At 50.7% G+C, this 25507-nt stretch overlaps 1 protein-coding gene across 1 annotated transcript; it reads right to left on the minus strand.

Moving 5' to 3' along the window:
• Nucleotides 1–1910: 1910 nt before the first annotated feature.
• LOC133357667 (mast/stem cell growth factor receptor kita-like) lies at nucleotides 1911–24805 on the minus strand. The gene is made up of 16 exons (XM_061575750.1): nucleotides 24637–24805; nucleotides 23613–23743; nucleotides 21717–21885; nucleotides 20184–20364; nucleotides 18515–18633; nucleotides 17137–17285; nucleotides 16403–16538; nucleotides 14555–14659; nucleotides 14331–14441; nucleotides 13808–13943; nucleotides 11849–11946; nucleotides 10388–10518; nucleotides 9306–9428; nucleotides 8429–8540; nucleotides 4446–4545; nucleotides 1911–2504 (listed from the first exon to the last, which is right to left on the minus strand). Exons 1-16 carry the CDS (start codon nucleotides 24692–24694, stop codon nucleotides 2333–2335), a joined length of 2031 nt encoding a protein of 676 aa, XP_061431734.1. The 5' UTR covers nucleotides 24695–24805; the 3' UTR covers nucleotides 1911–2332.
• Nucleotides 24806–25507: the final 702 nt, after the last annotated feature.

Raw genomic sequence — 25507 nt, forward strand, 5'->3', positions numbered from 1 at the left:
TTACCTGGTAAAATACAAATCATTAGTTTAGTTTCAGGATGTCGGGTTCTGAAGATATTTCATCTTTCAGTCCTTTCTGACCGTTTGAGTGCGGGTGAGTGTCAGTGACAACTACTTATGCATTTTTTTTATTACAAAAACAAGCATTTCCAGCTATTGACATGAAATGTATTCACTCTGGAAGATGATGGTGATACAGGTGGTAGGGAGCGGTAGTGTAGCGTTTAGCACGCTGCGCTACGAACCTGGCGACCCGAGTTAAATTCTCGCTCATGCCTAACGCAAGGAAACGACTATCTGAACCGGTCATGGGCCTCCCCTAGGTCGACTCGGCCTCAAATGAGTACCTGGTGTGGTGTGTAAACATCACTACTGGGGAGACAAAGGCGGCCGGGCGTGGTATTGGCCACCCACCCCTCGTGTGCCATGCTGGCCTTCATAGGTGCTCGCTAACAGCACTTGCCCCAACAGTCTATTTGGGCTATACGGGGAGTCTTTGTCTTTGGTGGTGATGATACAGATGGTGATTGATTATACATGTGGTTGGGATGGTGATACATTTGGTGATGATGGTGATTATAAAGATGGTGGTGATGATGGGACTGTAAGAGTTGTCCTTGAAGATTATATTTACTGTGTAACATTGAGAAGACACACTAATATGATATATAATCATTAAAGCACAATATATAACATTTGGGATTTCTGTTGAAAGCGTGTGCTTACAATGGTCGCGTGTATTTGTATGTGGTGGTGCATGAATGCACGTGTTTTCTGTCTTTTCTGTATTAGGTGCTTGATGACAGCACTTGGCCCAACAATCTATATTGGTGGTACAGGAAATCTGTGTTTTGATTTACGAAATTTAGTGCAAACGAAATTGACAAATTAAGAATACTTTTCGACTTACAAAATAGAATTTCAGCGGAAACAATATATCACGTGGCACGCGCCACGAGATCATCAAGCAAGAAGCTGTCATCCATCCACGGCAGTGCCACGGTCTCCCTGGAGGGCAAAAGGTACGTCTCGTCACCTCCCCACTCATTACAACATCTCTTGGTGAGTTCCTTGAAGAGGTTAATTATTTTTGTTTTAAATTGATTATTATCTCTCGCAGCCCTTTGTACTTTTTTGAACTACCACCTAACGCTAGAATTCTACAAAACACGTGCACAACGAATGCACCAAATGGCGGGCTGGCAGGCAGACAGACGCTGAATGCGTGTGGAGGGTTTTTCGGTGGTATGCGCTATGCGCGTATAGTACGGTATCACAACGCAAAATAGTTCATTTTTACCACGTGCGCTCCTAGTTGAAACATTTGATCAATCGTTTTAAAAATGCATATGTGCAAAACATATTTATAAGTAAACAGTTCCCTAATTGATCGACAACGTAAATGCGAAACAACACAATGTACCTTATAGGGGCGGGGTTCTTGTATTTGTACGAGCTGTTGTTTGTTTATGTTGCCGATGTTTATGGGGAGCATTAGTGCAGCGGTCAGCGTGCTGCACTATGAACCCAGCAATCCGGTTTGATTCCTGCTCACGGCCAACGCCAAAATGAGTACTTGGTACATTGTGAAAACATCAGCACTGGAAGAGACAAATCCCGTATGCTGTATTCATATTCTTAGGTTTTTTCGGTAAAGTCACGTAGGTAAAACATCAAAATTAATAAAAATAAAATAAAATAAAGATCACGACGTTTCAGAGGCAAAACAAGTCTCCGTCATCAGGTAGGACCGTCACAGCCAGATTAGCTGCATCAAGTGAGGCAATGATTCACTTGATGCAGCTAATCTGGCTGTGACGGTCCCACCTGATGATGGAGACTTGTGTTGCCTCCGAAACGTCGTGATCTTTATTTTATTTTTATTAATTTTGATGTTTTACCTACGTGACTTTACCGAAAAAACCTAAGAATATGAATCCTTGCAGTCACAAAAGCTTCAAATCCCGTATGCTATGCTGGCCTTCACAAGTGCTCATAAACAGCACTTACCCCAACAGTCTGTTACATGGGGGGATCTTAGTCTTTGCGTGTAAGTGAGAGTTTGTAGACTTTGCATGTTCTTGCCCTGTTGTGCACACGTTTTCTCAGGGTTCTCAGCTTTAAAAAAATAACAATAACAAGATATTACTTGCAAATTACTTAAAAAGGGATTACACACCGTGGCAACATCGCCCCCTTCTGTGAAAGCTGGACAGGACTCTCCTGCAAAAGATTGAGACTTCCCTGAATAAACAAATGTAGCACGGTAATCTTTGAAATAATAAAAAAACAACTATTCACCCCCAGAGTGGACAGCGTAGCGAGGGGGGTCCTAGCAAGCAAGGGAGCTGCGCTCGGACGGAACGGACGACGGCTCCCAGCCGACCTCTTCGCCTTTGTCGATCTTGTCATCGTTGGAGGCCGCTCTCAGCTCGGTGAGGATCGCCTCGAACGTGGGGCGCTCTAACGGCGCGTAGCTCCAGCAGCGGTGCATCACCTTGCGGCTGTGGGGCGAGGAGGGGAGTGCGGTGAGGGTGCGAGGAAGGCGAGTCGCGCACAAGCTCCCGACTGCGCTGTCACCTCTTCCAGTCGCGTTCGTTCTCAGAATGGTTGGATGAGCGCCGATGATGTTAATGACGTCACAGAGGGGGGTGAAGGGAGTCAGGTGGCGAGGGGGGTGAGGGGGGAGAGGGTCACGAAGGCATAAAATACCTACGGTATGGATTCACACAGCGGCGTCTAAATGCCACCGCATCTCCATACGTAGCGCAGAAACACTGGTCATGTTTATCTCGTAGAGACAGAAGCAGTCTGTGGGTCTCTATGTGAGGAGTCTGTGGGTCTCTATGTGAGGAGTCTGTGGGTCTCTATGTGAGGAGTCTGTGGGTCTCTATGTGGTGAGTCTGTGGGTCTCTATGTGAGGAGTCTATGGGTCTCTATGTGAGGAGTCTGTGGGTCTCTGTGTGAGGAGTCTGTGGGTCTCTATGTGAGCAGTCTGTGGGTCTCTATGTGAGGAGTCTGTGGGTCTCTATGTGATGAGTCTGTGGGTCTCTGTGTGAGGAGTCTGTGGGTCTCTATGTGAGGAGTCTGTGGGTCTCTGTGTGAGGAGTCTGTGGGTCTCTATGTGATGAGTCTGTGGGTCTCTGTGTGAGGAGTCTGTGGGTCTCTATGTGAGGAGTCTGTGGGTCTCTGTGTGAGGAGTCTGTGGGTCTCTATGTGATGAGTCTCTGGGTCTCTGTGTGAGGAGTCTGTGGGTCTCTATGTGATGAGTCTGTGGGTCTCTGTGTGAGGAGTCTGTGGGTCTCTATGTGAGGAGTCTGTGGGTCTCTGTGTGAGGAGTCTGTGGGTCTCTATGTGATGAGTCTGTGGGTCTCTGTGTGATGAGTCTGTGGGTCTCTATGTGAGCAGTCTGTGGGTCTCTATGTGAGGAGTCTGTGGGTCTCTATGTGATGAGTCTGTGGGTCTCTATGTGAGGAGTCTGTGGGTCTCTATGTGATGAGTCTCTGGGTCTCTATGTGAGGAGTCTGTGGGTCTCTATGTGATGAGTCTGTGGGTCTCTGTGTGAGGAGTCTGTGGGTCTCTATGTGAGGAGTCTGTGGGTCTCTGTGTGAGGAGTCTGTGGGTCTCTATGTGATGAGTCTGTGGGTCTCTGTGTGATGAGTCTGTGGGTCTCTATGTGAGCAGTCTGTGGGTCTTAATGTGAGGAGTCTGTGGGTCTCTATGTGATGAGTCTCTGGGTCTCTGTGTGAGGAGTCTGTGGGTCTCTATGTGAGGAGTCTGTGGGTCTCTGTATGAGGAGTCTGTGGGTCGCTATGTGATGAGTCTGTGGGTCTCTATGTGATGAGTCTGTGGGTCTCTATGTAAGGAGTCTGTGGGTCTCTATGTGGGGAGTATGTGGGTCTCTATGTGAGGAGTCTGTGGGTCTCTATGTGTGGAGTCTGTGGGTATCTATGTGAGGAGTCTGTGGGTCTCTATATGGTGAGTCTGTGGGTCTCTATGTGAGGAGTTTGTGGGTCTCTATGTGATGAGTCTGTGGGTCTCTATGTGAGGAGTCTGTGGGTCTCTATGTGAGGAGTCTGTGGATCTCTATGTGAGGAGTCTGTGGGTCTCTATGTGAGGAGTCTGTGGGTCTCTATGTGAGGAGTCTGTGGGTCGCAACAGCACATACGGCTGGAAGTCGGACATTCCAGACCAAGAGGGTTCATAATGGCCGTGTCATCGACGCTGAAGCAGCCAGCACAACTCATTGCCAATAAACACATATCACATAATTCACCCTTATGCAATTGTTCAATCAATTAATTGAATCACTGCAATTAAAACCAAAGAATGTCACGCAACAAACACTTCACACTCTCCTCCGTCAGCCACCTGCATCGACAATGGAAACGCATCAGTCCAGCAGTGGATACAACCTGGTGTGGGGGTATGGGGGGGCGGCTTACACTTGCGGTGGACAGCGGGGGGGTGGCTGCATGCAGTAGCCATCGCAGATCAAGCGGTAGAACTTGTCATCGACTGCCATGCCAGGGTAAGGGGCCTCTCCTACACCCACGCACGTCACACACCCACGCACGTCACACACCCAGCAGGACGCACGTCACACACCCAGCAGGACGCACGTCACACACCCAGCAGGACGCACGTCACACACCCAGCAGGATGCACGTCACACACCCAGCAGGATGCACGTCACACACCCAGCAGGATGCACGTCACACACCCAGCAGGATGCACGTCACACACCCAGCAGGATGCACGTCACACACCCAGCAGGATGCACGTCACACACCCAGCAGGATGCACGTCACACACCCAGCAGGACGCACGTCACACACCCAGCGGCACGTCACACACCCAGCAGGATGCACGTCACACACCCAGCAGGATGCACGTCACACACCCAGCAGGACGCACGTCACACACCCAGCGGCACGTCACACACCCAGCAGGATGCACGTCACACACCCAGCAGGAGGCACGTCACACACCCAGCAGGAGGCACGTCACACACCCAGCAGGACGCACGTCACACACCCAGCAGGACGCACGTCACACACCCAGCGGCACGTCACACACCCAGCAGGATGCACGTCACACACCCAGCAGGATGCACGTCACACACCCAGCAGGATGCACGTCACACACCCAGCAGGATGCACGTCACACACCCAGCAGGACGCACGTCACACACCCAGCGGCACGTCACTCACCCAGCAGGATGCACGTCACACACCCAGCAGGACGCACGTCACACACCCAGCAGGAGGCACGTCACACACCCAGCAGGAGGCACGTCACACACCCAGCAGGACGCACGTCACACACCCAGCAGGACGCACGTCACACACCCAGCGGCACGTCACACACCCAGCAGGATGCACGTCACACACCCAGCAGGATGCACGTCACACACCCAGCAGGATGCACGTCACACACCCAGCAGGACGCACGTCACACACCCAGCGGCACGTCACACACCCAGCAGGATGCACGTCACACACCCAGCAGGATGCACGTCACACACCCAGCAGGACGCACGTCACACACCCAGCGGCACGTCACACACCCAGCAGGATGCACGTCACACACCCAGCAGGAGGCACGTCACACACCCAGCAGGAGGCACGTCACACCCCCAGCAGGACGCACGTCACACACCCAGCAGGACGCACGTCACACACCCAGCGGCACGTCACACACCCAGCAGGATGCACGTCACACACCCAGCAGGATGCACGTCACACACCCAGCAGGATGCACGTCACACACCCAGCAGGATGCACGTCACACACCCAGCAGGACGCACGTCACACACCCAGCGGCACGTCACACACCCAGCAGGATGCACGTCACACACCCAGCAGGATGCACGTCACACACCCAGCGGCACGTCACTCACCCAGCAGGATGCACGTCACTCACCCAGCAGGATGCACGTCACACACCCAGCAGGATGCACGTCACACACCCAGCAGGATGCACGTCACACGCCCAGCAGGATGCACGTCACACACCCAGCAGGAGGCACGTCACACACCCAGCAGGACGCACGTCACACACCCAGCGGCACGTCACACACCCAGCAGGATGCACGTCACACACCCAGCAGGACGCACGTCACACACCCAGCGGCACGTCACACACCCAGCAGGATGCACGTCACACACCCAGCAGGACGCACGTCACACACCCAGCGGCACGTCACACACCCAGCAGGATGCACGTCACACACCCAGCAGGACGCACGTCACACACCCAGCGGCACGTCACACACCCAGCAGGATGCACGTCACACACCCAGCAGGACGCACGTCACACACCCAGCGGCACGTCACACACCCAGCAGGATGCACGTCACACACCCAGCAGGATGCACGTCACACACCCAGCGGCACGTCACACACCCAGCAGGAGGCACAGGTCTCCTTTATCAAGACAGACGTGGTGCAGATCACAACGACAATGGCTCGTGTGATTTATAATGTTGACCTCTACCCGCCCAGTTATCGATGGTTAATTTTGAATGTGCAATTTTATTGAGGGACCATGTGTTGTTGTCTTGGTGTGGTCTGGGACTGTTATTGTTGTTGTTTTGCTGCCTTGCCCAAGCTTGCATTGTGTTGAAAAATCCGCAGAAATGCATGTACCTGTACAATTTGTGCTTATAAACTTTATTTATTCTTATCTATTTTTAGTGACTTGTTTACCTTTTCTCTATTTTGCACTCCTAATCCTTTTTTTGTATTGTTGTAAAAGTTGCTAACCTGCCCCTGCTTCCATAGCTCATAACATATCTCCAGTCTAAATAAAGATTCAGATTCTGACAAGCAATACAATTACAACAACAATGTGGATTTGTGCATAGCCCACCGGCAGTGTAGTCACCCCTTGCCGCAGAGATTTGTGGTTAGAATCTAGTAATGAACCACCACCCGGGTGTATCACTGTGGCGTGTGTGTGCATTAACCGCGAAAGGCAATTTCTGTCTGCTTCAGTGTGGAAGTTACAGATCCCAAGACACCCCCCCCCTCCTCCCATCCATTTCAGCAACTCAACTCTACGCCTGTCACAACGCCCCCCCTCCCCCCCCCCAGTTTATGAGGGGCCGCGGGCCTCCCACCTTCACGTCAGCCCCCCGTAATAAATGGTCCGGTTTGCATTGTGAATGCACCACTCGAATGACCTGTCGTCGGATCAGACGAGTCTCGTGGTGCACTGCAACTGGCTCGTGCTTTACTCGATAAAATTCAACAACAAAAATAAAAACGATCCCAAGACATTATTTAAAATGAAGTATGGCCATCGTGTGTCAGCATCACAGGCCAAAATTGGCAAGTAAAAACAAAATTCACTGCGAATCACTCCATTGGGATTGCTCGTAGCAAACATTGTCCCCTCGCAGCAGCAGACTGATCATGCCCGCTTGCAGGTCAGGTGCAGAATAACCGTGTGCCACACAGAGAACAGTTGCCACTGAGGGTGCCATTTTCAAATGCTTGAGATGAGATCATCGCGTGTAAATGTGCACACTCAAATAAAAAATCATAATTCTAAGCGAACTGTTATCGCTTCAGGTGGCAGGGTGGCGCAGCGGTGATCTTTGACCCTCGCAACAAGAAGGGCCTTGGTTCATTATCCGATTGGCACTTTTCTTTGCGGAGTTTTCTACGTTCTCGCCTTTGTTCTGCATGGGTTATCCAGTTTGCTCACATAACTAAAAAACACACAATCGCAATGTAACTGGGTATTGGCCAAGCATCCCAATGCTAAAAAGTTACCTGCAAATTACTTCATTGCGAAACCTCGCATCTATTGTTTCGTATTTAGAGCCCCCCCCCCCTCATAATGCGAGGCCCTAAGCTGTAAGTGTAGCCGGTGTGAGCTCGCCTGTGATGAATCACACGTATCATTGTGCACTTTGATTTCCTATGGGTAGCCAGGAGCATGTATTATGATTTAAGTGAATGCAATGGTGATCAGGGGATTGGACCCAGAGCCCCACGTACACAGTAGAGTACAAGGGAGCGCCCACAATTTAGATTTGAGCTGACCTCCGGATTGAGAAATTGAACTGCGGAGTTGTGACGTGGAGAGTGTTTCTGTTCGCTATTGCGACCGGCCTGTCCCGGCGGGAGGAGGGGACAGGGTGGACCGGCCACATGAGCTTACTCTCCGGCACTGCACAGCAGCTACATCGCCTCCCTACTCCTGCAAAGAACTCGGCAGGACCCTCCTGAAAATGAAAGTCTTTGGACTCGGTGAGGCCAGGCGTAGTCTTGGTCGTCACGAGTGAACGTTTGTCTCTCCACATTAATTTGTAACCATCAGGGCTGGCGTTGCAAGCTGAGCTCCTGAGATCTGATGAGACTACAGTCTGTTCTGTCCTCAGGGCCCCGCATGCTTGTGGCAAGTGAAAGTGTCTCACCAAAAGAGAAGATTTCCCACAGCAGCACGCCGTATGACCACACGTCGCTCTGCACCGTGTAGAGCCCATGGAACATGCTTTCTGGAGACATCCACTTCACAGGCAGAGGCACCTGACGGACATGACCGCGTGGCCACAAGCACAACAACAATAACGTTCAGTAAATTCCGTTCAGGGCGATGCTTCGCGATTCGTCATACGGTTTTTGCGTGAGGCCACGTATTGATCTGGCCAAATTGGCGTCATGTAGCCCTCCACTACCCTGAAGGGTTAAATAATGTACCACACCGGGGGGGGGGGGAGATTTGTGAAATTGCCCCATATTTTAAACTGTTGGCAGAGCAGGGAGATTTAATCCAATTGCCACCCTCTGGATTGCAAGTCCAGGGTGGGGGAGCCATCGCACCACCACCGTGTGTGGCAGCACCCCCCACTCTGTTTTCTTAGGGGCTGTGCAAAATAAACACATTCCTGCTGCGGAGGGAGCTGGTAGGAACGTTGGTTTGCTCGGTCAATGGCCTGCAGGGTCAACGGCGGCGTGGTGTATTCCGCAAACATGCCCGACTGTGAGGGCGGGCACAAGCCGGCGTGAGTAGGTTAAACGTTGAGTTTTATAAGGGCACCACGGGGTAACCAGCCCCTCCCCACCCAGCCCCACCCATCCCACCCCCACCCAGCCCCACCCTCCCCACCCAGCCCCTCCCTGCACGACGGACACAATAATCCCCTGTGGGCTGGTGTAACCAGGAGGTTCCTACCAGTAAAAAATTTACATTGAGTGCAATTAAAGTGATGGGCCTTCCTATACCGATGACGGTGATGACATTGGCGATGCTGCTGATGATGCTGATGACGCTAAGTAAGGTGAAGGACTCACATTGCCCTTCACCACGTAGTTGGGGTCAGTCTGGACGTCCCGTGCTAGCCCAAAGTCGCAAATCTTGGCGACGCGTCCATGCGTTACGAGCACATTCCTTGCAGCCAGGTCGCGATGGATGCACTAGAAAAAGACAAAAATTCCTTGTGTGGCCTTCAACAAACTTGGGGCAAGTTCTGTTACCAAGCAGCACCTGTGAAGGTCGGCCACGGCACACGACGGGGTGGGTGCCCAGCAACACGCCCGGCCGCCTTTGTCTCCCCAGTGTAGATGTTTACACGCCGCACCAGGTACTAATTTAAGGCCGAGTCGGTCTAGGGTGTGGCCGGGACCAGTTCAGATATTTGTCACCAATGTTGGCCGTGAGCGAGAATCGAACTCCCGCTATACTTCCCCACACAGTGACAAAAAGACAAAGATCCCCCCCCCCCGTGTAGCCTTAACAGACTGTAGGGGCAAGTGCTGTTAGCGAGCACCTATAAAGGCCGACATGGTACACGAGGGGGTGGGTGGCCAGGACCACGCATGACCGCCTTTGTCTCCCCAGTAGTGATGAGTGATGTTTACGCACTGCACCAGGTACTCATTTGAAACTGAGTCCACCTAGGGGAGGCCCAGATAATTGTCGCTGGTGTTGGCCGTGAGCGGGAATCGAACTCCGGCCATTGGGTTCGTATCGCAGTGAGCTAACCACCGAGCGACCACTCGCCACCCACACAGACACATAAAGGCCAACGAAGACGTGCACCACAGACACGGTCACGTACAGACACAGTTACACACGCACAGTCACAGAGACACAGTTACACACGCACAGTCACAGAGACACAGTTACACACGCACAGTCACAGAGACACAGTTAAACACGCGCAGTCACACGTTGTCAAATCGAAACTCAGGTGAATTTCCGGAGTTTCTTAAAGATGGTCAAAGCCCTGTAAAGATAGAGACAGACAGTCATGGAGACACATACAGAGAGACACAGAGACAGGTTAAACTGATCACGTGTTATCATTACGCCCCACCACTCGTTTAACCCATGAGAGAGGCTGACTGCTGAGTCACCCCTCTCAAAGACTCACGTTCTTGTGAGCGAGGAAGGCCATACCGCTCGCGACCTGCTCCGCGAAGCTCAGGAGGTTGTCCACCCCGAACGGAGTGGAGTCGTCGCTCGCGATCGCTTCTCTCTCCTCTTCCGACGACGCGTCCCAGCCTGCGGCGCACAAGGAGGCCCGGACGACTCCGAAATGCCCTAACTATAGAGTATCGATAGTAGATCATCGATTATCCGGCGGCTTCGGGGGGGGGGAAGGAGGCGCGCAATTTTTTAAACATTCACTACGTAGTCATTTAAATAGCTAATTTTTGCACATTATTGCATAGCATGTTTTTAAATGTTGTGAATGTTTTTTTTGTGTTTTAAATTAGTTTACTATATGAAATTGGTATAAATAAATATACAAATACACAAAAATAAATATCCTACTGTAAAATGTAATTATTTACTGAACAATACTTACCACTCCAATCTCGAAGACTCTGCATAGGGTGATGAATATACGTGCAGTATTGTCATTGTTTAAGTTGTATGTAGTGTGTGTAATGTACCGTATGTAATATTTAACACTGAAATCAAGCGTAGCTACTTTTTTCGTCACACACGGTGCCGATCACCAGACTGGCTTCCCCGGATCGGCCCGGGACCGCCGGATTATTTTGGAAGCAGCAGCCGGATAATCGCGCACCGGATAATCGTGCACCGGATAATCGATATTAACTGTCATTTAATTTAGGCCACTACCTGCCCACATTTGGTGTAGTGTTCCAAATTACTGTGTGACTGTGATGGCCCACGGTACGGTGAGAGGGCACCTACCAATAACATCTGGCAGAAACCCAACAGTATTTGTTGAGTACACCTCATTCAGATGATGATTCCACAGAAGGGGTGAAACCAATCCAGAGTTTGCCATTTGTGAATAAAGTTACCGGGTCAAACATCAGTCTGGAAGGCCCAATGGGCCGAAAGATTGATAGACGTTATGTGTAGGTGGAGCTATTCAAGGTGACTTATGCATTACACAAGATGTATGTACTGTATGTTGAACTTATATTAATAGCGATTTTCCCCCTTTTTTTCTGGCAACAAAACTGACACCTTTTGCAAGGAATCATGTTAACATTAACCACAATACTTGCAGTCAAATGCAAACAAAAACAATACTTTGATAATTTATGCATTGTCCTTGAAACTGATTGGTCCACACCAGAGACAGCTTTTCTTAGAGCCTAGTCTCATATGGTGTTCGATGGTGGTTTTTTTGCATTTGACTGCAAGTATTGTGGTTAATGTTAACATGATTCCTTGCAAAAGGTGGCAGTTTTGTTGCCAGAAAAAAAGGGGAAAAACCCTATTCGTATATTTTGGTACTGGCAAAGGAGGCCTCATGATGTATGTTGAACTTGGTTCGCACCGTACATAGCCAACCGTGCTCCACGGAGGTGCGGGGAGGGAGTGTGTGCATGCAAAGTACCGCCGATACCTTTGTGCCCATGAAGAAATCCTCGCTCCGCTTGATTCATAAGCGCCGCCTTGAGACTGTATTCTTCAATTCCAACCACAACCTGGGTCGATTCCATTCTACAAACCACAACGGTACATCACTCATCACCATCAAGTGGTGGCGACGTCATCCGCAGCACTTGTGCCAAGCTAGGTGCACTCTGTGGCCATCGTGTAGCGTGTGTGGAAGGCTCGCCGCTGGCGGAAGGTCACGGGACAGAGCCCTGGGGTGCCATAGGTTGACGGACTGAGATGACTGGCAGATGCACCAACTTTGCCCCCTACTATGCTAACTTGCTGCATTTTATCCATCCTGCGCTCTGCTCGTTGTTGTGAGCATCGCTCCGCTGCCCTCCTTTGTTGATGGAGGGCGACTGCCTCCAACTGCCCAATAGCATCCTTCACGAGCCTCCTCCATAGAGGCCGATCTTGACACCAGTGGTAACAGTCTTCGGCAAGTCCACTTAGCTCCATATCCTCCTGTACTGCATCAGTCCATCTCTTCTCCAGGCCGTGCCACGCGAATATAGGCCTCTCTGTTTGGTAAAACAGAAGCTGCTTGGGCATGCGGTGGCTGAGCATGCGACCTACCCACGCTCCCCACCTGTGCCACCTCGCGTTTATTATTCTACACAGGCCAGCAGAAGTTTTGTAAGAAAATAATAACATTTATATAGCGCTTTTCATCAAGGATCTCAAAGCACCACAAAGATGTGGCAGTTACCCACACTTTACCCCACCACATGCAACCCACCGAACCACTGTGATTGTACCAATTCATACCACTTCCACGCCCGGATGTGGAATCCAACTGGCGACCTCCTGACTTGCAAGCCCGGTGTGCGAGCCATTCCATCACTGTGAGCAGCAGCCATTCACCTTCATTTTGTAAATTCCTTATAATGAAAATGTTCGACTTTTTAAATTGAATCCACAAAAGGGAATTGTTTTCATCTCCTGTTGCGTCTCATCTCACATCACCGGGCACGGGTGAATTGACCCAAGCAATGAGGGCGATCCGTCAACTTGTTCCAGAAGTTTGCGGTGAATAGACATTGGGTTAGGGTTAGGTATGGGATCATGCTGCTGGGGATAACCCCAATAGACATTGGGTTAAGGTTCGGGATGGGATCATGTTGCTAGAGATAACCCGAACCCTAATAGACATTGGGTTAGGGATGGGATCATGCTGCTAGGGATAACCCGAACCCTAATAGACATTGGGTTAGGGATGGGATCATGCGAGGGATAACCCTAACCTTAATCGATGTTGCATGCCATCTGCTTCACGATGGATGTTAATGATACTCTTATCATTTGAAAAAGGGAGGCCATTACGTACCAGTGTCATGCTTCAAATGTACCAAATTCTAAACATTACACCGCAAATTCATAAAATACTCAATTGGTATTACACAATTACATTGCACATAGCGACCATCTCCCCCTGCTGTTAGCCTAACAGGCAGGTGCTGATTCGCTATGCCGCACGGGGACAGTTGCCACTAGGGATGCCCTGTCTCAATGTTTGAGACGAGATCTGGAGCAAGGTCCTTTAAAAAGTTGCCGAGGCATTTAAGCAAGCTCCATACACATGCGAAGATGTGTATTGTCACGGTTGGTGCTAGGCTATCATGCGGACTCCGGTCATTTTTGCAAGAGCAGTGGCTTCTGGCTGGCCATCGAACAAAGACGGTCACCACATCGCGATGCGCTTGCGAATGCGCTTCTGCAGCCGTCTGGAACGCTCTTCCTTCTGATAGGAAGCCACTGGAGCTGTGCACTTTTAAATCGTCTCGATTGAAAGTTAATTTCTTTAACACTGCTGCTTTTTGCGTTGAGTTCTTCCCCTGCACCTCCGATTGGCACGGTTGGCTACGTACAGTGCGAAAGAAGTTCAACACACACCCACACACGTACATACAGGCTGGATGCAAACCTTCTGGCGATGGTCAGGTTTTGATAATTGGTGGCGTCGTCGTTGTTTCCAGTACTGTTCAGAATATGCCACTTTCTCCGTAAATAATTCAGCAAATCTCCGTAATTGCAGTACTCCGTAATAACCAGAATGGGATCTGTAATGAGAATTTTAAAATCAGCATCGTCGTTGTCATCATTATCATCACCATAGTGGAGGTAAGGATAGTAGTGATGATCATGAGTATTATGATCACCATCATCATTACCATCATTGTCATCTTCATAACCACAACCATCATCACTACCAACATCATCACTGTGAGCACAACAGTCAGTTTTATCACCATCATATCATCACCGTCGCTGGGCTTAAATTAAGCCAGGTCCCTCTGGCTAGGCGACCCGGAAATTTGTTTTGCATCCGGTTCACCACATCAGGTGTAAACATTCCACTCTGGCTGTGGCTACTCGCCTGGTGCTTATGCCAGGCTACCAACAACCTGGGAAAAACATCCACTCCCGGCACCCCCGTCACTCAGCACCTTCACGCGTGCACGCTCCCAGCAGGTTGACGATGTTGAGGTGGCGTCCCAGGTGACTCATGATCTTCAGCTCCGACATCAGCGCCTCTTTGTGCGCATGGTGTGCCCTGGCTGCGCAGGCAAGACGACACGGGGACATGTTGTAGTACCGTTGTTAATGGTTTGTAAAGCGAAGGCGCCATGTGAATTACGTGGAGATGCAAGTGGTGGTCATGGGAACCCACGCTTGAGCATCTTGACGGCCACGCGGGTCACGGAGCCCTGGTGCGGGATCCCGTGGGCCTCGGCCTCCACCACCTTCCCAAACTCGCCACAGCCGATCGTCTTCCCTGCACAAGGCACAGACACGGGACGTCGTGTAGCGTACACAACACGTGCTGGGAGCGAGTCGCGCCTCTGCATGGCACACAACCGGGATGGGCGGTGTGCCTAGCAACCGACGCCCCGACCTGCCTTTGTCTCACTCGTTCTTATGTTTACACACTGCACCCAGGTACTCGTGTAAAGGCTGAGTCGACCTATAGGAGGCCCAAGACAGATTCAGTTATTCACCACCGTTGTTAGCTGTGAGCGGGAATCAGCTGGTCACCGGATTCGTAGCGCTACGCACAAATACACTCACGGATATACACACACGCTTCATACTAAATACGAAGATCCCCCGTGCAGCCTTAACAGACTAATGGGGTAAGTGCTGTAAGCGAGTATCACTTATGAAAGCCGGCACGGCACACGATAAGGTGGGTGGCCAGCACCACGCCCAACCGCCTTTGTCTTCCCAGTGGTGATATTTACATGCCACAACAGGTACCTATTTGAAGCTAAGTCGACCTAGGGGAAACCCATGACCGGTTCAGATAATGGTCACTGGTGTTGTCCGTGAGCGGGAATCGAACTCGGGTCGCCAGGCTCGTAGCGCAGCGCGCTAACCGCGACACTACCGCTCTCCCCACAACTTAACACGATACATATATACACATGAACTTTTACTAATGTGACATCGCTGGATGTCCCATGCTGTGGGTGTAGTACCGGCCCTGGAGGGGCACGGTGTGCGCTGGACCATAGCGCTGGATGGCACCAGGCTGTTGGTGCCGTGCCGACCCTACGGGACAGGGTGTGTGGGTGCCGACCGATGGATCGGGTCGTGTGAGGCCATGACACTCTGGTTGACCCGGGAGGGCACGTGACCGATTAAGTGGACAGAGAGGCCCCCAGAGGGGGCTAGGGGGGGTCACGTGATTGGGACCCAGATCCTTCCCGAGGGTGCTAGAAGGTGGGCGTGGCCAAGGGCGGAGCCGGTCACGCCCACAGAGAATATCAGCGGGGTCCCGAGAAGGACCGCGGGGGTTGTTGTTCATCCCGGGAAAGAACCCTTCGTCTGCGATCTTTGTTCTACGAGCACGTGGACCCGGGCAGATGTTGTAGACCCGGGTCCGTAGCAACAGTTACGTGGTAACTAGTGTAGTAGTGTAGTAACTAGTGTAGTAACTAGTGTACTAGTGTAGTAACTAGTGTAGTAACTAGTGTAGTAGTGTAGTAACTAGTGTAGTAGTGTAGTAACTAGTGTAGTAACTAGTGTACTAGTGTAGTAACTAGTGTAGTAACTAGTGTAGTAGTGTAGTAACTAGTGTAGTAACTAGTGTAGTAACTAGTCTAGTAACTAGTATCGTTAGCCGGGTGGTCACCACCCGAGGTTGTTATTCTGTTAAGGGGACGTTGCCCCGTGTGTTAGAACTTAATAAAATGCGTTGCCTCCTAAGTCTAATATAAAAATACACTCTGTCTTTGTATCTATATATACATACATGGTCTAATGATGCATATGTATGTGAGTATATATTTATGGATCTGTACAAGTCTGTGTCAGCCTATGTCTTTACGTCTGTAAGTCTACATGGCTCTATATGCAAGTCTGAATCTATATAAGGCTGTATAAGGTCTCTATGTAAGTATATGTCTCTGTGTAAGTCTATAGATCTCTATGTAAATTTACGAGTCTCTGTGTAAGTCTATAGATCTCTATGTAATCCGATTCTCTCGTCCGCTTGCACCGCTGGCGACGGGCTCACCCAGAGTGAGGAGGCTGGGGTCGAGCTCCCAGCGCACGGGCTCGTAGGGCAGAGTGGACGGGTCGATGTAGATGTACTCGTTGGTTTCAGCATTCACACTGCTGATGATCTTCCACCGAATCTCGTAGTGAGGCTTCTGCAATGTCAATTCACAATACGATTATCATCATTATCGTTGCTGCCCTCGGCCATGGTCAATCCACTGCTGGACGAAATCCTACCCCAAACTGTCACCATCTCTCACGATCCTGGGATAACACAATCAATCCTGCGCCTACACACAAACTCACTTCATAGCTCCGTCTCCTCGGAAGATGCATTCAGTGCCATCCCTTGGCTGCTTTCCCATTATTGTACTTGACCTTCGGTATTTTAAATGATGAATGATCATACGTGTAGGAGGACCTGGGAAATGTTCACGGGGGCGACACTATCCCAGTCAGATGTAATAGATGGAGATTAGTCGCACTTGCTGTGCTGAGTGCCAGGGTACGGGCACATCGACAACACCTATGGGAAGGGTGGAGCTTGGGGACATCTGTGTGGTCCACCAACCCTCCTCACTGCTTCCAGTGCTGGATTGCCGGCATGGGTGATGTCATTAACCTGCTTGCATTTCACGACGCGATGATTATCACGATGTCAATTGGAGCTCGTGTTCTGATTTCAGTACCGATCTCCACTAACGCACCTGCTTGTGTTTTACTCTCGGCGACCAATCCCCGGCGTCGCACCTGGTTGTGTTTGTAGAGGAAGACGATGAAGAGGGAGATGAGGAAGACGAGGAACACCGAGAGGGTGAGCGTCACCTCGACAAAATTGTTCTCTTTGCCGGACAGTTTGACGACGCTCTGGATCACAACCGGTCTCTCCAAGCCGCTCCCTGGGAAAGGGGAGGAAAGGACGTTTAAGAGACCCAAAGATATAAATAGAGACCCAAAGATTTACAAAGAGAACCGCAGATTCACATAAAGACCCATAGATTTATATTTACATAAAGACCCATGTAATACATTATTTTTACATTTACCAGCATCTCGTCACCATCAGGGCATCTCTTTCAGAGGGTCATGATCAGCCCCGCCTATTCCTTATCATGCCACGCACTCTACGACTTCTCCCTCTCACCTCTTAAACTACAATAGGTGCTGAAACTAATCTTAAACTCTCACGGTCACAAACGTCTCATCTGGATTCCCTACCAGCCAGCGCCTCCAATCATTGCACTGATGAATTCCCACGTTGTGAACGCCTCTTTTCAGTTCGGTGCTTTCCTTCCTTCGCTTAAATTGGGCCAAGTGACCCCCAGGACCCTGCAAACGACCACCCCCGCCCCATCGCTGACTCATCAACCATCTCCAACCTCTTTGTAGCACTCCGCCCTTGTCAGAATCAAAGTGTGGTTCACTTTAGCTTCCAGTTTCTGTCGCCTGCAGTCTGTCTACTGCGCGGCTCGCTCGACCGCGGCTGCACTTGTTAAGACATCCTCTCCTCTCTCGACAGCAGTTCTATGCCTGCGACCTTCGACACTTTAAACTTCAAGATTTTGATTGAATGCCTCGAATATGATTTCACCATCAGCGGGCACAGCCCTCCAGGGAATTCCAAAGTGTTGTCGTGCGCAAGAAGGATTGTTGTGACCCGCAGTGCGGCGAGTGAAAGGGTGAATGAGTTGAGTTGTCGTGTAGCGGTTAGCGCGCTGCGCTACGAACCCAATGGCCCGAGTTCCATTCCCGCTCACGGCCAACACCAGTGACGATTATTTGAACTGCTTCTGGGTCACCCCTAGGTCGATTCAGCCTCAAATGAGTACTGGTGCGGTGTGTAAACATCGCCACTTGGGTGACAAAGGTGGTCGGGCGTGGTGCTGGCCACCCACCCCCTCGTGTGCCATTCCGGCCTTCGTAGGTGCTCGCTAACAGCACTTGCCCCAACAGTCTGTTACAGGCTATACGGGGGAATCTGTGTTTGTCGTGACCTGCAGTGTGGTGGTCGTTGAAAAATGTGGATGGCAAGAGCCCTCAACGCGGGTGGAGGAATGAACGAGCGACGTTCTTGAGGAACGGCAACCGTGGTGGGAGCCATAGCAGAGAGGGTTGTGTTGTTCCTTGCCATTAACGTGAACAAAGAAGTCCACAGACGTCTCGTTGTCTTCGTTCCTCGCGACGAACGTGTAGATACCTCCATCCTCCGGTGACACTCGGTGAATGACTCTCCCATCACACGTGTCGCTACAACACATTGGCCAATTAGACAGTCAGTTAATTACATGACCATCACACCTGTTGCTCCACGCATTCATCAGTCAATCAGTAACCATCAGCCGTGCAGCTACACACATGAATCAATTACACGACCATCACATGGTAGCTACACATATCAATAAATTAGAGAATCGGTGAATTAATTAAACAATCATCACACCTGCAGCTACACATTACACGTGAATGAACTAATCAAATCGTTAGTCACTCATAACACTTTTTCATGGGCAAATCCGAGCCGAGTTAGAATGGGGCCAGAATGGTACGGGTGAGTTTTCCCACTCGCCTTCTTGCTGTGCCAAGCCAGAGCCGAGCCCTCATGCGCAGACTACCCAAGACTTCTGAGTCGGACTCAGGGCCCAGCAGAACCAGTGGGTGGGCCCGGTGGTAGTCAAGGCGGTGGTAGTCAAGGCGGTGGTCGTCAAAGCGGTGGTCGTCAAGGCGGTGGTCGTCAAGGCGGTGGTAGTCAGGGCGGTGGTAGTCAAGGCGGTGGTAGTCAAGGCGGTGGTAGCCAAGGCGGTGGTAGCCAAGGCGGTGGTAGCCAAGGCGGTGGTAGTCAAGGCGGTGGTCGTCAAGGCGGTGGTCGTCAAGGCGGTGGTCGTCAAGGCGGTGGTAGTCAAGGCGGTGGTAGCCAAGGCGGTGGTAGCCAAGGCGGTGGTAGCCAAGGCGGTGGTCATCAAGGCGGTGGTAGCCAAGGCGGTGGTAGTCAAGGCGGTGGTAGTCAAGGCGGTGGTAGCCAAGGCGGTGGTAGTCAAGGCGGTGGTAGTCAAGGCGGTGGTAGCCAAGGCGGTGGTCATCAAGGCGGTGGTAGCCAAGGCGGTGGTAGTCAGGGCGGTGGTAGTCAAGGCGGTGGTCATCAAGGCGGTGGTAGCCAAGGCGGTGGTAGCCAAGGCGGTGGTAGTCAGGGCGGTGGTAGTCAAGGCGCGCGATGTCAGTGGGCACGCCGCGAGGAGACGACCCTCACTCCACGCCGCGGTGGCTGGGAGATGTTCACTACCTCGCCTGGAATACAGGAGGCCGTGGGTTCGATCCTAACGCCTGCTGTATATTTGGCGTTTTCTGGGTCTTCCGTGTTTTTCCCTCCATATTTAGAATCCATGTGCGTTTACAGCATTTGGCTGCTATAAATGTCCACATGATGACGATAAGCCACTTTGTTAAGCTATCATTTGTGGCCAGGTTGCTTCTGAAAACAGTGCTTTATGGCTCAGTGGTGCCTTACCTGGTTAAACAAATAGATAGTTTATATCTCTTTGCCAAGCTCTTGTAACAACAACAAGCTTTGCCCAACCCAAGAAACGTGTTACCCTCTTGCCTATTACAACTTTTGACGGAGCTGCTTCGTCGCCGGTCATCCTCCAGATTAGCACGGTCGGCTACGTACAGGGGAACGAAGTTCAACATACATACACTCGACATTTTGGGTCTTTGGGGCCCTGTGCTTAGCAAATGCGTAAACATCAAAACCCTCTGACACACACGTGCCCCGACTCGTCTGTGGGACGGCGCAGCAGCACCTGGTTTCATTGTTGCACAAATCCCCGGGGCCGTGGTCGAGCATCACCGTGCCATTGCGCAGCCACTGGCGCTGGGTCTCGCGAGGGTAGGAGTCGATGGCGACCTTCATCCGGAGCGTCTCCCCTTCGCTCAGCTGCAGCTCCCAGGGCCCCTCCACGCTGAGCGCCACGTAACCTTTCTCTGAGCGCACGCGCGCCCAAAGAGAGAGAGAGAGGAGGTGGAGATGGATGGTCGCATCGACATCAGGGCAGCGTTTCTCATGGATAATACAGTTGACGATCAATTATCTGGTGTGAGATTATCCGGCTTTCAATATTATCTGGCTGTAACCAGTCCGGCGATCGGCCTTGTGTGCGTGACAAAAAAAGTAGCAATGCTCGATTTCAATGTCAAATATTATATACAGGACTTTATACACTACATACTACAATTAAACGATGTAAATACTGCACGTTTATACATTATCCATGACTAATAACTACAGTAATACATATATAAATCCATGATAAATTGTAGGGGAAGGCCCCACCTCTCTAATTTGTAAATCCCTAATCGAGTGACAAATTTGCAAGGGTGGCACAGTTGGGTTTTTTTACAATCGGGTTTAATTGTCTTTTTAAATTAAACCCGATCATCTGAGATTGGGAGAAATCCGGTTTAATTGGTTCTAATTGCAGAACCGCACTTCGCCAACTTCTCAACGATGGGCTTCATCCATTCCAAGCTAAGGAATTCACTGGCGCCCACGATTGTGGAGGAGAAGCTCGTGTTCATCACGACCAACCTGCCCGCCGCATTCTATGACTACCCCGTGCCCGATGGCCCCGAGTACAATAGCAGCACCGACGAGGAAGCAGCCTAAGCCTATCAGAGTTTCGTATTCATTAAACCAGGTTTTAATTCCCAGAAATCGGGTTTAATTGTATTAAAGAAAAAACCCGATGCCTGCCGCTGGAAAAATCGGGCTTTTTCCACCCATGCAAATTTGGACCCTGACGCCGGCACACAACGCCCTACACATTTCAAAGGGGCTGCGGTGGCTAGGAGATGTTAACTCCCTCGCCTGCTATGCAGGAGGTCGTGGGTTCAATCCTGACGCCTGCATATTTGGAGTTTGCGTGTTCTCTCTCCCCGTGGTCGTGTTGAGTTTTCTCCGAGTCCTTTGGTTTTCCCTCTACATTTAGAATCAATGTCACGTGTTTAGAGCATTTGGCTGCTATAAATTTGAGCTATACAGATCTATGCAGCTCATTCGGGCCCTACCTGGTAAAATAAACAGTGTTTGTTAGAGTTTAGTTTAAATGACGTCAGGGGGATCGTTAACGCCAGCTGTAAAGCAGACGCAACCACGTTGATGGTGAATACGCGCGGCAATGTTCACCGAGGGTGACTGCCTGATTCGAACGATGAAACTCCGGAACAAGCGGGTAAAGGGCCACGTCCCCCCCCCCCCCCCCCCCCAACGTCGCTTCCCACCGGGTACGTCGCCGCCCTCGAGTTCGGCGCGGCCAGCGTTGGCAAGAAAATCTCACCGACCACGCGAAGCCAAAGGGACTCGTTGAGGGAGGCCGTCATGGACACCGCCTGGCACGAGTACTCTCCCGAGTCCTCGACCCGCAGGGGACCGAGGGCGAGCGTCCGCTCGAGGAGGAACTGGCCAGCGGAGCGGTGCGAGTACTCGGTGGTTTCGTTCAGAGGAAGCTGAGAGAGACACAGAGAGAGAGAGAAAGAACATTATCGGCCATTCCCTGCAACGTAACTACAGGGCGGCGGCGGCAAGGTGGTGGTGCAGCGGCGACATTCGTGTCGAGACACCAGCAAGCGCCTGGGTTCGACTCCCAACTCGGGGTGCCTTGCCGCGTGCAGCTTCTACATTCTGCCGCCCTCGTTTGTCCTCCCATTGCTAAAAACCCACCGCACAATGTGGCTGGTATTGACCTCAACATACACTTCACGACGACGTCATGAGAGCCAGTGATGCTCTCCTCAATAAACAATTGCCCGATACAAATGCACTTACAATACAATTGCATACACGATACGTAAACAGAATTACCAGTGTGGTGATGAGGCCAGACACGTCAGAGTGCTCTAATTGTAAATGTTGTGGGTTTATATTCTCCACAACATCGGTTAGTGCTGAACTAGTGACGAATTGACACGTTTTGTTCACGTGACATAACCTTACTAATTGGCTGTGGCGGGTGTTGGCGGACTTAATGACACATTTATATTTACGTCATCTAACCAAATAACGCATCTATTATGGGCGATATTGGTCGCGAAAGCCGGCTACGTGTTAACCCTTATATGCCTTTATTTATTCACCCTGACTCACCATTTCTCTATTTTACACTTCTATCGGTTTTTATTCTATCGTAACTCGCTGACCCACTCCTACTGGATTTCTGTGAGAAAGAGCTTCATAGCTCATCGGATTCCTCCTCCAGTCTAAATAAAGATGTATGATTCTGTACAGAAAGTGGTCATCATCAGCTGCGGTCAATCCACTGTTGGACAAAGGCCTCCCCAAGCCACCGCCACCTCACAGGATCTTGCGACGCAATGGTCCATCCAGCACTTTCACACAATTCGATCACATTTCTCCCAACTCGGTCGCCCGGGGTTTTACCCCATGTCTAAATCGTGCGACTTCATCGTTCCTCTTCCTTTCCTCCGTGCACTGGCTCTCTGTAAAGTGCAGCAATGACTTCAAGAGTAGAGTAATCTCCGAGAGAATGCTTTTAATCCGTTCCACGAAAACTACTGTCCACCAAAATGACTGCTAATCAAGTTCACTTATGAGTTGAAAAAATTAGTAAAAATCACTAAGTCTGCAAGAGAGCGGTTTCCACTGCCAAAACAGAAAACGTAACATATTCTTTGTTCTTTCGGCAAAGTCACGTAGAAGGGAAATAATAAAATAATATAAATAAAACATAATAAAATACAATTCTCACGACGTTTCGACTGCAACACAAGCAATCATCATCAGGTGTGAAATCCAATGAATTTTCTTTCTGTGGACTTCACACCTGATGATGATTGCTTGTGTTTCAGTTGAAACGTCGTGATCATTTTTTGTTGTTTTATATTTATATTATTTTATTATTTCCCTTCTACGTGACTTTACCAAAAGAACCAAGAATATGAATCCCTGCAGTCACGAAAGCTTTAAATAAAAAAAAACGTAATGTAAACAAAGCTCGTCGAGGTCTAAACGCTCATAAATGGGCATCGCTGATTGGCTGAGGGCATGGCTCAGCCCACTTAGCGAGCGCTCGGATTGGCTGAAATTGGTGCCCGCGTGCGTAACGTGCCGGGAATCTAAACGTTAACGTGAAGTTGAATGAGAGGCGAAACGTTACCCGAAAACCCGTTAACCGATGTCACCGTTCGCCCAGGTACCGGTGGCGAGACGTTGTCACCTTATTCAGCGTCCACTCCAGGCTGACCCTGCGATCTTCGTTGGCGACTTTGCAGATCACATTTAGGTCCTCTCCCACCTTCCGCACGGCCCCCCTGGTGCTCAGAGTCAGAGGACCCAGGGCGGTCGCTCCTAGGGCACGGAGAACAGCCGGTGGAAGCCGAGGAGAACGCGGCGATACGCGTCAATGGGGTTGTGACGTTGCCATGACACGTTAATTCATTATCGTTACGATTCCGTTAGTTTGCTCAGAAAAACCTCACCGAGTCCAGTGAAAGTCCCTGCCAAGGTTCAGCAGTAAAAGGGCAGCGGAGCTGCTGTGTGTAATCCCACGAGTCACTTTCAGGTACATTGTGAGTCATTATTTTAAGAATTCTAGGCCACCATAGAACCTGGACTGCAACTGAACACGACTCTGCTGGCAGGGGTTACGTTTGCCGCGAGTGTAAACTCAATTGTGAAGTTTGCCAAATTAAAAAAATCACCCGCATGGGGAAGCGGGTTCGTTCCCCATCTTTCAATCACCTGCTTTTTACAACTGGTTTAGTTTATGTTGACGGTGTGCGCGTGTCACGACGCGATGCAACGGGCCCGCGCATTGCCTCAATTAAAAACCAAATCACTCGCAAATCACTCAATGAGGAATTAGATACAAGGACATTGCCATGCTCCTGTGAAATGACTCCACACTGTGCATGAAACACAGCAGGCAGCAGCAGCAGCAGGCAGCAGCAGCAGCAGCAACAGCAGCAGCGCCTTCCTTTTGTTGCAAAACACCGAACGTACTCCGTGATCAGGAACCATTTTTCAACTGGCATACTTGGAGCATGGGACAGGCACACAGACGGTGTGCACTCGTTTCTCGAACGGCGTCACGGGGGGGGGGGGGGGCTAGCACTCATCTCCATCGGCGGTCCTTGACACAGCGGTGAAAACTCCACGTTCCCGCGGCGGGAGTCAGGATGTCCATCAGGGGTCGACGCAAACAACCGGGATTCTCTCGCTCGGTTGTCATGGGACTGTACCTGCTTGGATGTTCAGGTAGACGAGCAGCAGCTGCGGTCCCCATAGCAACAAACCCATCGCTGCCTCCCCCCCTGGACCGCTTTGTCGGCTGCCAAAACGTCCAGCGAGGGTCCCAGGGCCGCGTCGCCCAGAGGCCCCTGCAACGGGAGTGATGAAAACGCGTGAACCGGAGGCACACGCACCTATGTGCGTGTGCGTGTGTGTATGCATATATATATAGAGGTATATAATGTATAAATTCTCAACCAAATTGTTCCACTGCTGGGCTAATTTTTTTCGACTTTTCCTGTAAGCCCTGTCTGGTGGTTACAGAGGTGAAACCGCTACCCGGCTCTGCCGTGGAGATAAGAATCCATTAAAACCAATATTTTTTTCCACGGGCACACGTGCTGGGGCTGCTGCTGCTGCTGCGAGGCAGCAATTCAGGTGACGGGTGGAATGTGCCGCGTGTGGCGAACCCAAACACATGCCAGAGATTCTAAACATAATTGTCACTATGCACGTGTGTTTATTATCGCTGTTATCGCTGTTGTTGTTATCGCTGTTGTTGCTATCGCTGTTGTTGCCAGCCGGTAACACCCCGCTGCTGGGCACAGCAATCCCCATTCTCTTCCATTCCTTGCTTGCCTCCGTGAGTCTATGGGTCTCTGTGTGAGTCTGTGGGTCTCTGTGTGAGTCTGTGGGTCTCTGTGTGAGTCTGTGGGTCTCTATAAGTCTGAGTCTCTTTGTGATATGATGGTTCTTTGTGTGAGTCTTTGGGTCTCTGTGTGAGTCTATGGGCATCTGTGTAAGTCTATGGGTCTCTGTGTTAGTCTATGGGTCTATGTGTGAGTCTGTGGGTCTTTGTGTAAGTCTATGGGTCTGAGTTTA

Source organism: Lethenteron reissneri, chromosome 59 (genome assembly GCF_015708825.2).
Source record: "Lethenteron reissneri isolate LAM-NWPU_2019-01 chromosome 59, ASM1570882v1, whole genome shotgun sequence".
In the NCBI taxonomy this organism is placed as follows: Eukaryota; Metazoa; Chordata; class Hyperoartia; order Petromyzontiformes; family Petromyzontidae; genus Lethenteron; species Lethenteron reissneri.

What these genes read in the sequence shown, in the direction of transcription:
- LOC133357667 (XM_061575750.1), bottom strand. Translation starts at nt 24,694, where the DNA reads ATGGGTTTGTTGCTATGGGGACCGCAGCTGCTGCTCGTCTACCTGAAC. An exon ending in CCTTTGGCTTCGCGTGGTCG is followed by an intron (nt 20,365 to 21,716) that starts GTGAGATTTTCT and finishes GCGTGCGCTCAG; the next exon opens with AGAAAGGTTACGTGGCGCTC. An exon ending in CCCCAGCCTCCTCACTCTGG is followed by an intron (nt 14,660 to 16,402) that starts GTGAGCCCGTCG and finishes TGCCTTGTGCAG; the next exon opens with GGAAGACGATCGGCTGTGGC.